This window comes from Littorina saxatilis, linkage group LG17 (genome assembly GCF_037325665.1).
Source record: "Littorina saxatilis isolate snail1 linkage group LG17, US_GU_Lsax_2.0, whole genome shotgun sequence".
In the NCBI taxonomy this organism is placed as follows: domain Eukaryota; kingdom Metazoa; phylum Mollusca; class Gastropoda; order Littorinimorpha; family Littorinidae; genus Littorina; species Littorina saxatilis.
The window spans coordinates 63,941,770-63,955,659 of NC_090261.1; the positions used below are offsets into that span (position 1 = coordinate 63,941,770).

The following is a 13,890-nucleotide window of genomic DNA, read 5'->3' on the forward strand; positions in this document are numbered from 1 at the left end:
CGAAGAGAAACATCACATTCCCAACAAAGAACGGACCAAACACTTTTACACACAATCAAACACGAAGAGAAACATCACATTCCCAACAAAGAACGGACCAAACACTTTTACACACAATCAAACACGAAGAGAAACATCACATTCCCAACAAAGAACGGACCAAACACTTTTACACACAATCAAACACGAAGAGAAACATCACATTCCCAACAAAGAACGGACCAAACACTTTTACACACAATCAAACACGAAGAGAAACATCACATTCCCAACAAAGAACGGACCAAACACTTTTACACACAATCAAACACGAAGAGAAACATCACATTCCCAACAAAGAACGGACCAAACACTTTTACACACAATCAAACACGAAGAGAAACATCACATTCCCAACAAAGAACGGACCAAACACTTTTACACACAATCAAACACGAAGAGAAACATCACATTCCCAACAAAGAACGGACCAAACATACTTTTACACACAATCAAACACGAAGAGAAACATCACATTCCCAACAAAGAACGGACCAAAAACACTTTTACACACAATCAAACACGAAGAGAAACATCACATTCCCAACAAAGAACGGACCAAAAACACTTTTACACACAATCAAACACGAAGAGAAACATCACATTCCCAACAAAGAACGGACCAAACACACTTTTACACACAATCAAACACGAAGAGAAACATCACACTTAAGATATACTTACGAAGGCTTTTTTCTCTGAAACAAATAAAGGAAGTCGAGTTAGCATCTACTACAAGGTACATATTAATTAAATCATTAAGTGCCCAACAATGGTTGTTTTTACGTTTTCACCTTCACAATTCTATCCACACAAAATCACGCCAGTTATTTCCCACTCTCGTTTATGTCATAACGTGTTGCAAACATTAAAAGCATGTCAAACAATAGCTTTTAATCGCCAGACAGAAATGCCGCCCAAAGAAGGGAAACGTTACGAGGGCCTGACAATGTCACTTACTTGCAATGCATTGGGCCGAAGGTGTAGAAAGTGAAGGATTGTTGCCGTTCCCACCGAGAGGGTTTTGTGTGACAACAAGGTTGTTGCCGTTACCACCAGGAGGGTTTTGTGTGACAGCAGGATTGTTGCCGTTACCACCAGGAGGGTTTTGTGTGACAACAGGGTTGTTGCCATTACCACCAGGAGGGTTTTGTGTGACAACAGGATTGTTGCCGTTACCACCGGGCGGGTTTTGGGTGACAGCGGGAGTGTTGCCGTTACCACCAGGAGGGTTTTGTGTGACAACAGGATTGTTGCCGTTACCACCTGGCGGGTTTTGGGTGACAGCGGGAGTGTTGCCGTTACCACCGGTCGGGTTTTGGGTGATAGCGGGAGTGTTGCCATTACCACCAGGAGGGTTTTGCGTGACAGCGGGAGTGTTGCCGTTACCACCAGGAGGGTTTTGGGTGACAGCGGGATTGTTGCCGTTACCACCAGGAGGGTTTTGGGTGACAGCGGGAGTGTTGCTGTTACCACCAGGCGGGTTTTGTGTGACAACAGGATTGTTGCCGTTACCACCGGGCGGGTTTTGGGTGACAGCGGGAGTGTTGCCGTTACCACCAGGAGGGTTTTGTGTGACAACAGGATTGTTGCCGTTACCACCTGGCGGGTTTTGGGTGACAGCGGGAGTGTTGCCGTTACCACCAGGAGGGTTTTGTGTGACAACAGGAGTGTTGCCGTTACCACCGGTCGGGTTTTGGGTGACAGCGGGAGTGTTGCCATTTCCACCAGGAGGGTTTTGCGTGACAGCGGGAGTGTTGCCGTTACCACCAGGAGGGTTTTGGGTGACAGCGGGAGTGTTGCCGTTACCACCTGGAGGGTTTTGGGTGACAGCGGGAGTGTTGCTGTTACCACCAGGAGGGTTTTGTGTGACAACAGAATTGTTGCCATTACCACCAGGAGGGTTTTGTGTGACAACAGAATTGTTGCCGTTACCACCAGGAAGGTTTTGGGTGACAGCGGGAGTGTTGCTGTTACCACCAGGATTGTTGCCGTTACCACCGGGAGGGTTTTGGGTGACAGCGGGAGTGTTGCTGTTACCACCAGGATTGTTGCCGTTACCACCGGGAGGGTTTTGGGTGACAGCGGGAGTGTTGCTGTTACCACCAGGATTGTTGCCGTTACCACCGGTCGGGTTTTGCGTGACAGCGGGAGTGTTGCTGTTACCACCAGGATTGTTGCCGTTACCACCGGTCGGGTTTTGTGTGACAACAGAATTGTTGCCGTTACCACCAGGAAGGTTTTGGGCGACAGCGGGAGTGTTGCTGTTACCACCAGGAGGGTTTTGTGTGACAACAGGATTGTTGCCGTTACCATCAGGAGGGTTTTGTGTGACAACAGGATTGTTGCCGTTACCACCAGGAGGGTTTTGTGTGACAACAGGATTGTTGCCGTTACCACCGGGAGGGTTTTGGGTGACAGGAGGAGTGTTGCCAGACCCTGGACCCTGCTTGGCAGCCTGGGTACCAGACCCCCCTCCAGCAGACGGCGTGACGGTACTGGTGTGAACGTCACACAGCGGGGTGTGGGGTGGCTGTCTGCACACACACTGGAAGGTGGAGGGCTGTGCCGGCGTGTTCACACACACCCCTTTCTTCTGACACGGCGTGGCGCCACACGGGTCTTCTGGTAACAGGGGAAATAAATGTGACCGTCTTTTTTATTACGCCGATAACAAAAAGCAGAATCAGATCTATGCTGAATCGGTTGACATGACCCCCTGGGTTCTCGAGACAAAAAAACAACAATAACAAACAATTCAAACAAAACATATCAAAAACCGAGGGAAAAGCAGTGTAATCTGATAAGATCAAAATATTAAAACATACTGAGCATTGCAGCTACAGGGAAGAGAATAGGTAAACAGCTACAGGGAAGAGAACAGGTAAACAGCTACAGGGAAAAGAACAGGTAAACAGCTACAGGGAAGAGAACAGGTAAACAGCTACAGGGAAGAGAACAGGTAAACAGCTACAGGGAAGAGAACAGGTAAACAGCTACAGGGAAGAGAACAGGTAAACAGCTACAGGGAAGAGAACAGGTAAACAGCTACAGGGAAGAGAACAGGTAAACAGCTACAGGGAAGAGAACAGGTAAACAGCTACAGGGAAGAGAACAGGTAAACAGCTACAGGGAAGAGAACAGGTAAACAGCTACAGGGAAGAGAACAGGTAAACAGCTACACAGTTCATCACGTCTACCCTAACTAATTACTCACATGTATTATTTCACCAACTTAACGTTTCGACGCTGTTGAAAACATACCAAACTATTTCTTTAATGAAAACTCAATAAGGAACCGAAGTTACTGTCAGTCATAAATTCACATTTTTGTTGACAGAATACCAGCAGAAGCCCGCAGCGAGTACTTACGTCCAGTGGGAATGATGGCAATTTTGTAACAACGCTGCTCTCCGTTTGCGCTGTTGGATCAAAGGAGAATTGAGTGTCAAAAAACAATAAGTTGAAACATCAAAACATACAAGGTATGACAATAGTATGACAATAATAGACCAAAAATGGGGAAAATCGTCTTCAGAGGAGGCATTAATTATTGTTCTGCAAATTCAAAGGGCAATTTACAACGGACTTTTCCCTTGTCAGAGTATTGATTTTCTGTGTATACCAAAGTACATACATAATACGTATGGTGGCAACCAAGGGGTTAACTCTAAAATATAGCAAAGAACAACGTTGTTTACATATGATAATATATCAAATAACCAAAGGGAAGTAATCGCTCTTAATGCATACGAGCGATTACTTCCCTTTGGTTATTTGATATCTTAACATCGCTCTGCCTCATTCCGTTTGAAATTCTATATGATAGTATATCAATCTGCGAGTTACTAAATATAAGTGTGCATTCAGATCATCTGTGCACCATATCCTGGATGTTTTCTTCCTGCATGCGCTAAAGTATATGGTACTGGCGCAATTGAATGTTCCCTTGCACCACCCGGGACGCACCCCCCCCCCCCTCCGACTCCCCCACTCACCTGAGATTTTGATTAGCATTTCAAAAATGTTGAAGGGACACGAAAAACTAACATCCACCCAACAATCCCTTGCACACAATTACTAGGCAATATTCACACTTATACGAAATGTACTAGTCGTTGTCGATCAAACTGAGAGAAAATCAAGCCGGGAAAGAGTCCACAGTATACAAAACATGTACATCCACATATAGAGTGGGGTAAACACTGTTAACTAAATGTACATCCACATATAGATTGGGGTAAACACTGTTAACTATATGTACATCCACATATAGAGTGGAGTAAACACGTCCCAATGGTAAAACACAGCATGACACCATCTCGGGAAGCACTGAACAACACAGCATGACACCATCTCGGGTAGCACTGAACAACACAGCATGACACCATCTCGGGAAGCACTGAACAACACAGCATGACACCATCTCGGGAAGCACTGAACAACACAGCATGACACCATCTCGGGTAGCACTGAACAACACAGCATGACACCATCTCGGGTAGCACTGAACAACACAGCATGACACCATCTCGGGTAGCACTGAACAACACAGCATGACACCATCTCGGGTAGCACTGAACAACACAGCATGACACCATCTCGGGTAGCACTGAACAACACAGCATGACACCATCTCGGGTAGCACTGAACAACACAGCATGACACCATCTCGGGTAGCACTGAACAACACAGCATGACACCATCTCGGGTAGCACTGAACAACACAGCATGACACCATCTCGGGTAGCACTGAACAACACAGGCGGGCATTCAGATGTATTTTAGCCTAAATCTTAATTCTGAGTAAATTTGATATGTTTTAGTGTTTAGTGCAATTCTTAATTCTTAGTAAATGTGATATGTTTTAGTGTTTAGTGCAATTCTTAATTCTGAGTAAATGTGATGTGTTTTAAGTCCGTAACCGCCCGACACTGAATGGCAATTTTCCTCTTTTTTTTTATAAGGACAGTAACATTTTCATTCTAGAGCATTGAGTACACGTCTCACCCGACACGGACGCAGGCCTGGTTGAGTCGTGTGGAGGGGAACACCATGAGGTCGGCAGCACAGGAGTCACCGAACAGGGCTGAGCTTGACACACCAGGGCCAGTGGACTGTATGCTGCCATTGCTACATAAGTATATAAACCAACATTATTACATGGTTAACATAAGTGTCTGTTCACACAGCCTTAAAAGCTGTCGCTGCAAACTAGGAGAAATGATTCTTCTGAATGAAAAACAAGAACCAAAAACGTTCCATTTTGTCTTGCAACAGCAACAGCAGCAACTAGCAGTGAAGCACTTGATATTTCAGGAGCTGTTTCAGGAACAGTGTTTTGTCACAAGTTTAATGTGAGGATAGTAAATCTTGTTTGTGAATTGTTACTTTGATTGTGCGTTTGTCTAATGTATTAGTTTGTCTGTATCATTGCACTTGAAGGTTATAATATACAGTGCATTATAATGACAATATTATATCATGAAGGTACAAGAAAGGCAAGCGCTGACAACTCTCCCTATTTTTGCAAACAAACAAGGATGATGACAGGTTTAAGCGGTGTAGACGAGTCAATAACCAAACACGCCAAGAGCCAAAGATATTCAGAGACAGCAGGGTGACTTGAAATGGACATGTTAGCGAAGTTACCATGGTAACGACTGAGAGACGACCATGTGACACCGTTGCCCCTGGTAACAGTTTAGCTGCGACCCTCCAGGGGGCGTTCCGTGTGAAAACTTCTGTCCTGGGCTCTGCAATGTCATACATCACAAACCTGAAAGACTGTCATCAGAATAAGGACACTATTTGCACGAAAAGTTGTGTCGTTAACGATAAACACACACCACTGACATCGAGTGATTAAATCATCAACGTTGATTAAAAAATTGTAATCCTCATTTGTAAGACCGATTCAACGTTGATCTCATTCTCTGTTTTGTGCTCGGGCTACTCTTTGAAAGTTACTCCTATTCAAGGCAGATCACAGTCAAAGTTAGAAGATTCCTTAAATATCAGCTGCTTCCACAGTCGGTGCTTTATATTTTGTTTAAAACATCGATCTCTTTCAACAAATTAAAAATCGTGCCGGAGGGCACGTCCCAGGATAAATCGCACCTTAACTGCAATGTTTGTCATGAATTTCCTGAAGCTTTATATGTTCTGAGCATCAAGTGTCCACAAAAGACAATGAATTCACCATGATCACGTGCAAGCTTACTTTGAAACTATGTGTGTCAGCAGCGCCTAGCGGCCAATATGTGGATACATTACTGACAGACACTCTCATGACACCAGCAAGGTACGTACCAGTCCTGTGCCGCCGGGCGGGGAGTTTGTGGTGCCTGGGGAAATAATAAAACCAAAATTATATTAAACACAAAAGCAGATAGAAATCAGTAATAAATTAAACACAAAGAAAGATAGAAATCAGCAATAAATTAAACACAAAGAAAGATAGAAATCAGCAATAAATTAAACACAAAGAAAGATAGAAATCAGCAATAAATTAAACACAAAGAAAGATAGAAATCAGCAATAAATTAAACACAAAGAAAGATAGAAATCAGCAATAAATTAAACACAAAGGCAGATAGAAATCAGCAATAAATTAAACACAAAGCTTAGATAGAAATTAACAATAAATTAAACACAAAGGCAGATAGAAATTAACAATAAATTAAACACAAAGGCAGATAGAAATCAACAATAAACTAAACACAAAATCAGATAGAAATTAACAATAAATTAAACACAAAGCTTAGATAGAAATCAGCAATAAAATAAACACAAAGGCAGACAGAAATCAACAATGAACTCGTGACTGTGTCCAAAGGGATGCAATACAAATGCTGGCCTTTGTCATACTACTTTTTTTTCTAGGAGGGGGCGGGGGAGAGGGGGGAAGGGGGGGGGGCGATCCATGTCATGTATCAGGGGCTGATCACATCATTTTTAAGGGGGGTTTCCAAATTTCTTTTAGGGACAATTCGACGACGCGAAGCGTTTAGTTGGGGGCGCGAAGCGTTCGAACCTCCTAGAGGTTATTGATAAAAACACGGAAAATGGAGCTATCTGGTGCAATCTGAGCCAAGAAACTTCCCCTAATACACCTTCTAAAAAGTAAAATTAAGAAGACAAATTTGGAACTAACCAAGGACAATTGACCGATCTGGTGCAACCTGAGCCAAGAAGACAAAGGCCGGATCCTAGGGGGGTCCGGGGGCATGTGGATAAACATCAAGGAAAATGGAGCAATCTGGTGCAATCTGAGCCGTCAGTTTTTCTTTATTTTCAATGGTTTTTTTCATTTTTCATTTCTTCTTTTATTTAGGCTAGGTGGGGGGGGGGGGGGGGGTCCGGAAGGATCCACCCCTGTGTATCCAGTGTACCATCTCGCCGACACAGAGATGTTGGTTGGCAGTGAAGTAACATACCTGTTAGAGGCGGGTCAGTGTTGACGAAGTAACACAAAGTGTCCGTCACCTTACTGAAACAAACAAGTACGAAAACTTAGCATGGACACGTGACAGCAACCCCAGATGACACGGATACTCGGCAGACGGGAAACAGACGAAACAAGGTCCTTGTCAGCTGCCTACGACTGCTGCGACCTGGTGGTACGACTCTCAACTGTATATTTCTTTCGTAAAGTGTTCTTTTGTGTTTTACCATGTTTTTGGGGGTCTTGTTTGTAGGCGAAAAGAAAACTAAACGTCCCTACATGTGAAAAGTTCATTATACCTGAGTTTTCATTCGTTTTAAGCCGAACGTGTTGCCATGGGTTGTACAAAATGTGTGCAACGTACTCGCACAGAAGCCAGTTATAAAAAAAAATAAACTTTCCGATGTATCTTGGTGATTGGTCAAGGTGAACTCGTGAGAGGTGCTGTCGACAACTTTGGGCTAAGATGCGATTGTATTAACATTTGTATACACTCTAAGAAAAGAGGATCAAAAGTGTGACAGTGTATTAAACGGCCAACGTTTATTGATCGATAATGACCCATTGAAAGAAGCACAATAGCAACATAACGGACAGAACCTGTCGGAATCTTGTATGACGTCAATACAGGCAGGATGACGTCCAGGAGACCTTGGTTTCAATACCAGATGTGACGTCAGAGTGTTAGGCGGGAAGTTGGACATGCCAGGAGGTCTCTCGCCGGCCGCGGGTGAGAAAATGACACGTACGTCCGGTGAAGAGGGCCCCTGGGCCAAGTGGTGAGGAGTTGTGCTGAAAAAAAGATACCTTCGCTTATTTTCTCTCGAAGAAGTTTCATTGTGTGCTTGGTGGTTGTAATTCTCTGTTCAGATAGCTGTCGTGATCTTTGTGTGCTTGGTGGTTGTAATTCTCTGTTCAGATAGCTGTCGTGATCTAAACATTTCAATTTTGCTGATTCCGCGCATTGTATTGTGATGCTACTGGACTTGCAAATATGAATTCAATTTGCAATTAGTAAAATTGAGTCTTGTATTGACGATGCACTGTGTATTTCATCATTTCAAGTTAAAAACATCTTTAAAATATTTTTGTAAATATACTCAAAGAAATTAAACGCCACCATGATATGCTTGGGAAAAAAACTACACATTTAAAATATTTTGACAGAAGTAAATTCAAAATCCCAATGACTGTTGGGTCGTAGAACCCAATCTGACTCTGCGTTACTCGCAGAGTGCGCTCAGAGACGATGTGAATCCTAGAAGCACATGGAATGGATCTCGCACAGAATAGTGCCACCCGGGCGGGCATAAAAAGCACTTCCTACCCAGATACGTAGATCGGCAGGATGCAGGTTCGGCTCACGTGACAGTACACTTCAAACCCGCTGCCTGGCGTCGGCTGCACAAGGTGGGGCTGCAACACGCCACGGACAGTGGCATCAGGTTCACAAATCCAAAATCTAAAACTGTTAGGATTAATTGTTATTAATAACGACAGAGAGACAGACAGACAGGGACACACTCACACACACACATACCCCCCCCCCCCGCACACACACACACACACATACCCACACACACACCCACACACACACACATACCCACACACACATTCCTTCCCACACACACATACCCACACATACACACATTCCTTCCCACACACACATACCCACACACACACATACCCACACACACATTCCTTCCCACACACACATACCCACACACACACATACCCACACACACACACATTCCTTCCCTCACACACATAACCACACCCACACACATACCCACACACACATACCCACACACACACATACCCACACACACACACATACCCCCACACACACATTCCCCCCACACATACACACACACACACAAATACCCCCCCCACACACACACACACACATTCCCCCCACACACACAAATATCCACACACACACATGCCCCCACACACACCTTGTGAAGTGTCTGACTAACATAAACGTTTCCCTGTCGTGTAAACATGTATCACCTACACATGTCAGCAGGGCGGGGCGAGCAGATTACACTTTTAGCACGAACACAAAAGCTTCCAACCGGCCAATTAACCAAACAAATAAGAATAGTTAACCAGATAAGAAAAACTATGAAGCTGATTCAAATTGTAGTACTTAATCGAGCGGTTCATAAGTGAGAACTGAAACCAAAAGAATGTACTAAGAGGACATACCTTGCTGGGGTCAGCGTGAGGGTTGACCGGAGGGAGCTGACCACCTGTAAAGCCACACACTTGTCATGACCAGTCAAGGTTCAACTTCCCCGTTAAAATGCTTAAACTGGTGCAGTGTATGTGAAACAGACGTCTAAGTTTCTCACTGGATTGTACGCATCATTCTACAAGAGCGCCCTGCAGTGAGCATACTATTTGCATGTACACAGCCTAGCATCATTCTACAAGAGCGCCCTGCAGTGAGCACACGATTTGCATGTACACAGCCTAGCATCATTCTACAAGAGCGCCCTGCAGTGAGCACTCTATTTGCATGTACACAGCCTAGCATCATTCTACAAGAGCGCCCTGCAGTGAGCACACGATTTGCATGTACACAGCCTAGCATCATTCTACAAGAGCGCCCTGCAGTGAGCACTCTATTTGCATGTACACAGCCTAGCATCATTCTACAAGAGCGCCCTGCAGTGAGCACACGATTTGCATGTACACAGCCTAGCATCATTCTACAAGAGCGCCCTGCAGTGAGCACACGATTTGCATGTACACAGCCTAGCTTCATTCTACAACAGCGCCCTGCAGTGAGCACACGATTTGCATGTACACAGCCTAGCATCATTCTACAAGAGCGCCCTGCAGTGAGCACACTATTTGCATGTACACAGCCTAGCATCATTCTACAAGAGCGCCCTGCAGTGAGCACACGATTTGCATGTACACAGCCTAGCATCATTCTACAAGAGCGCCCTGCAGTGAGCATACTATTTGCATGTACACAGCCTAGCCGTCGGGTACCACGCGAATAGTTCAAACAGCAAGAGAGCTGAGAAATGACGGAACATATCACGTGAAAGGCAAACCAAGAAAGCATATTGGGGCAGTGCTTAGAGCTTGGGTAAGATACCGACGGCTACAACCCAATTCACCTCTCAAGCATCAACAAACGAAGACAAAATGTAAAACAAGTTTAAGAAACGCCGTATTGCAAGGAACAGCAAACAAACACAAATCTTACCCTGAACAGGAATACTTGGTGATCCCTGACCTGCTGGAGAGCTGGTTTGACCACCCTGACTGCCTGGTGCGCTAGTTTGACCACCCTGACCCCCTGGTGCGCTAGTTTGACCCCCCTGACTGCCTGGTGCACTAGTTTGACCACCATGACCGCCTGGTGCGCTAGTTTGAAGACCCTGACCCCCTGGTGCGCTCGTTTGAACACCTTGACTGCCTGGTGCGTTAGTTTGACCCCCCTGACTGCCTGGTGCGTTCGTTTGACCACCCTGACCCCCTGGTGCGCTAGTTTGCAGACCCTGATCCCCTGGTGCGCTAGTTTGCAGACCCTGACCCCCTGGTGCGCTAGTTTGCAGACCCTGACCCCCTGGTCCGCTAGTTTGCAGACCATGACCCCCTGGTGCGCTAGTTTGCAGACCCTGACCCCCTGGTGCGCTCGTTGGACCACCCTGACCCCCTGGTGCGCTAGTTGGACCACCCTGACCCCCTGGTGCGTTAGTTTGACCTCCCTGACCCCCTGGTGCGCTAGTTTGACCACCCTGACCCCCTGGTGCGCTACTTGGACCACCCTGAGCCCCTGGTTTGTTCGTTTGAACACCCTGACTGCCTGGTTTGCTAGTTTGAACACCCTGACTGCCTGGTTTGTTAGTTTGACCACCCTGACCCCCTGGTTTGTTAGTTTGATCACCCTGACTGCCTGGTTTGTTAGTTTGACCACCCTGACTGCCTGGTTTGTTAGTTTGAACACTCTGACTGCCTGGTTTGTTAGTTTGACCACCCTGACTGCCTGGTTTGTTAGTTTGAACACTCTGACTGCCTGGTTTGTTAGTTTGACCACCCTGACTGCCTGGTGCGTTAGTTTGAACACTCTGACTGCCTGGTTTGTTAGTTTGACCACCCTGACTGCCTGGTGCGTTAGTTTGAACACCCTGACTGCCTGGTGTGTTAGTTTGAACACCCTGACTGCCTGGTTTGTTAGTTTGACCACCCTGACTGCCTGGTGCGTTAGTTTGAACACTCTGACTGCCTGGTGTGTTAGTTTGAAGACCCTGACTGCCTGGTTTGCTAGTTTGAACACCCTGACTGCCTGGTTTGTTAGTTTGAACACCCTGACTGCCTGGTTTGTTAGTTTGACCACCCTGACTGCCTGGTGTGTTAGTTTGAACACCCTGACTGCCTGGTTTGTTAGTTTGAACACCCTGACTGCCTGGTTTGCTAGTTTGAACACTCTGACTGCCTGGTTTGTTAGTTTGAACACCCTGACTGCCTGGTTTGTTAGTTTGAACACCCTGACTGCCTGGTGTGTTAGTTTGAACACCCTGACTACCTGGAGTGTTAGTTTGACCACCCTGACTGCCTTGTTTGTTAGTTTGACCACCCTGACTGCCTGGTTTGTTAGTTTGAAGACCCTGACTGCCTGGTGCGCTCGTTTGACCACCCTGACTGCCTGGTTTGTTAGTTTGAACACCCTGACTGCCTGGTTTGTTAGTTTGACCACCCTGACTGCCTGGTGTGTTAGTTTGAAGACCCTGACTGCCTGGTTTGCTAGTTTGACCACCCTGACTGCCTGGTTTGTTAGTTTGAACACCCTGACTGCCTGGTTTGTTAGTTTGAACACCCTGACCCCCTGGTTTGTTAGTTTGAACACCCTGACTGCCTGATTTGTTAGTTTGAAGACCCTGACTGCCTGGTGTGTTAGTTTGAACACCCTGACTGCCTGGTGTGTTAGTTTGAAGACCCTGACTGCCTGGTGCGCTCGTTTGACCACCCTGACTGCCTGGTTTGTTAGTTTGAACACCCTGACTGCCTGGTTTGTTAGTTTGAACACCCTGACTGCCTGGTGTGTTAGTTTGAACACCCTGACTGCCTGGTTTGCTAGTTTGACCACCCGGACTGCCTGGTTTGTTAGTTTGAACACTCTGACTGCCTGGTTTGTTAGTTTGAACACCCTGACTGCCTGGTTTGTTAGTTTGAACACCCTGACTGCCTGGTTTGTTAGTTTGAACACCCTGACTGCCTGGTGCGTTAGTTTGACCACCCTGACTGCCTGGTTTGTTAGTTTGACCACCCTGACTGCCTGGTGCGTTAGTTTGAACACCCTGACTGCCTGGTTTGTTAGTTTGACCACCCTGACTGCCTGGTGCGTTAGTTTGAACACCCTGACTGCCTGGTGCGTTAGTCTGAACACCCTGACTGCCTGGTGCGCTCGTTTGACCACCCTGACTGCCTGGTTTGATAGTTTGAACACCCTGACTGCCTGGTTTGTTAGTTTGACCACCCTGACTGCCTGGTGCGTTAGTTTGACCACCCTGACTGCCTGGTGCGTTAGTTTGAACACCCTGACTGCCTGGTTTGTTAGTTTGACCACCCTGACTGCCTGGTTTGTTAGTTTGAACACCCTTACTGCCTGGTTTGTTAGTTTGACCACCCTGACTGCTTGGTGCGTTAGTTTGACCACCCTGACCCCCTGGTGTGTTAGTTTGAAGACCCTGACTGCCTGGTGCGCTAGTTTGACCACCCTGACCCCCTGCTGCGCTAGTTTGAACACCCTGACCCCCTGGTGCGCTAGTTTGACCACCCTGACCCCCTGGTGCGCTAGTGTGACCACCCTGACCCCCTGGTGCGTTAGTTAGACTACCCTGACTGCCTGGTGCGCTCGTTTGAACACCCTGACTGCCCGGTGCGCCAGTGAGACCACCATGACTGCCTGGTGCGTTAGTTAGACCACCCTGACTCCCTGGTGCGCTAGTTAGACCACCCTGACCCCCTTGAGTGCTAGTTGGACCACCCTGACCCCCTGGTGCGCTAGTGAAACCACCCCGACCCCCTGGTGCGGTAATGAGACCACCCTGACCCCCTGGTGCGCTAGTGAGACCACCCTGACTCCCTGGTGCGCTTGTTAGACCACCCTGACTCCCTGGTGCGCTTGTTAGACTACCCGGACTCCCTGGTGTGTTAGTTTGAACACCCTGATTCCCTGGTGCGTTGGTTTGACCACCCTGACTGCCTGGTGCGTTAGTTTGAACACCCTGACTGCCTGGTTTGTTAGTTGGACCACCCTGACTGCCTGGTGCGTTAGTTTGAACACCCTGACTGCCTGGTTTGTTAGTTTGACCACCCTGACTGCTTGGTGCGTTAGTTTGACCACCCTGACCCCCTGGTGCGCTAGTTTGACTACCCTG

General features: G+C 46.7%; 1 protein-coding gene across 1 annotated transcript; it reads right to left on the reverse strand.

Annotated features, from left to right (window-relative positions):
• Positions 1-811: 811 nt before the first annotated feature.
• On the reverse strand, positions 812-13,409 carry LOC138953357 (uncharacterized). Its single transcript, XM_070325156.1, has 11 exons — positions 13,353-13,409; positions 12,027-13,025; positions 10,713-11,555; positions 8,814-8,902; positions 8,087-8,278; positions 7,479-7,531; positions 6,352-6,386; positions 5,692-5,795; positions 5,050-5,172; positions 3,412-3,461; positions 812-2,664 (listed from the first exon to the last, which is right to left on the reverse strand). The coding sequence occupies exons 1-11, from the start codon at positions 13,407-13,409 to the stop codon at positions 992-994; spliced, it is 4,218 nt and encodes a 1,405-aa protein (XP_070181257.1). The 3' UTR covers positions 812-991.
• Between the last annotated feature and the right edge of the window lie 481 nt (positions 13,410-13,890).

What these genes read in the sequence shown, in the direction of transcription:
- LOC138953357 (XM_070325156.1), bottom strand. Translation starts at nt 13,409, where the DNA reads ATGGTGGTCTCACTGGCGCACCGGGCAGTCAGGGTGTTCAAACGAGCG. An exon ending in ACCAAGTATTCCTGTTCAGG is followed by an intron (nt 8,903 to 10,712) that starts GTAAGATTTGTG and finishes GGCGTGTTGCAG; the next exon opens with CCCCACCTTGTGCAGCCGAC. An exon ending in GTCTCTCAGTCGTTACCATG is followed by an intron (nt 5,173 to 5,691) that starts GTAACTTCGCTA and finishes ATACTTATGTAG; the next exon opens with CAATGGCAGCATACAGTCCA.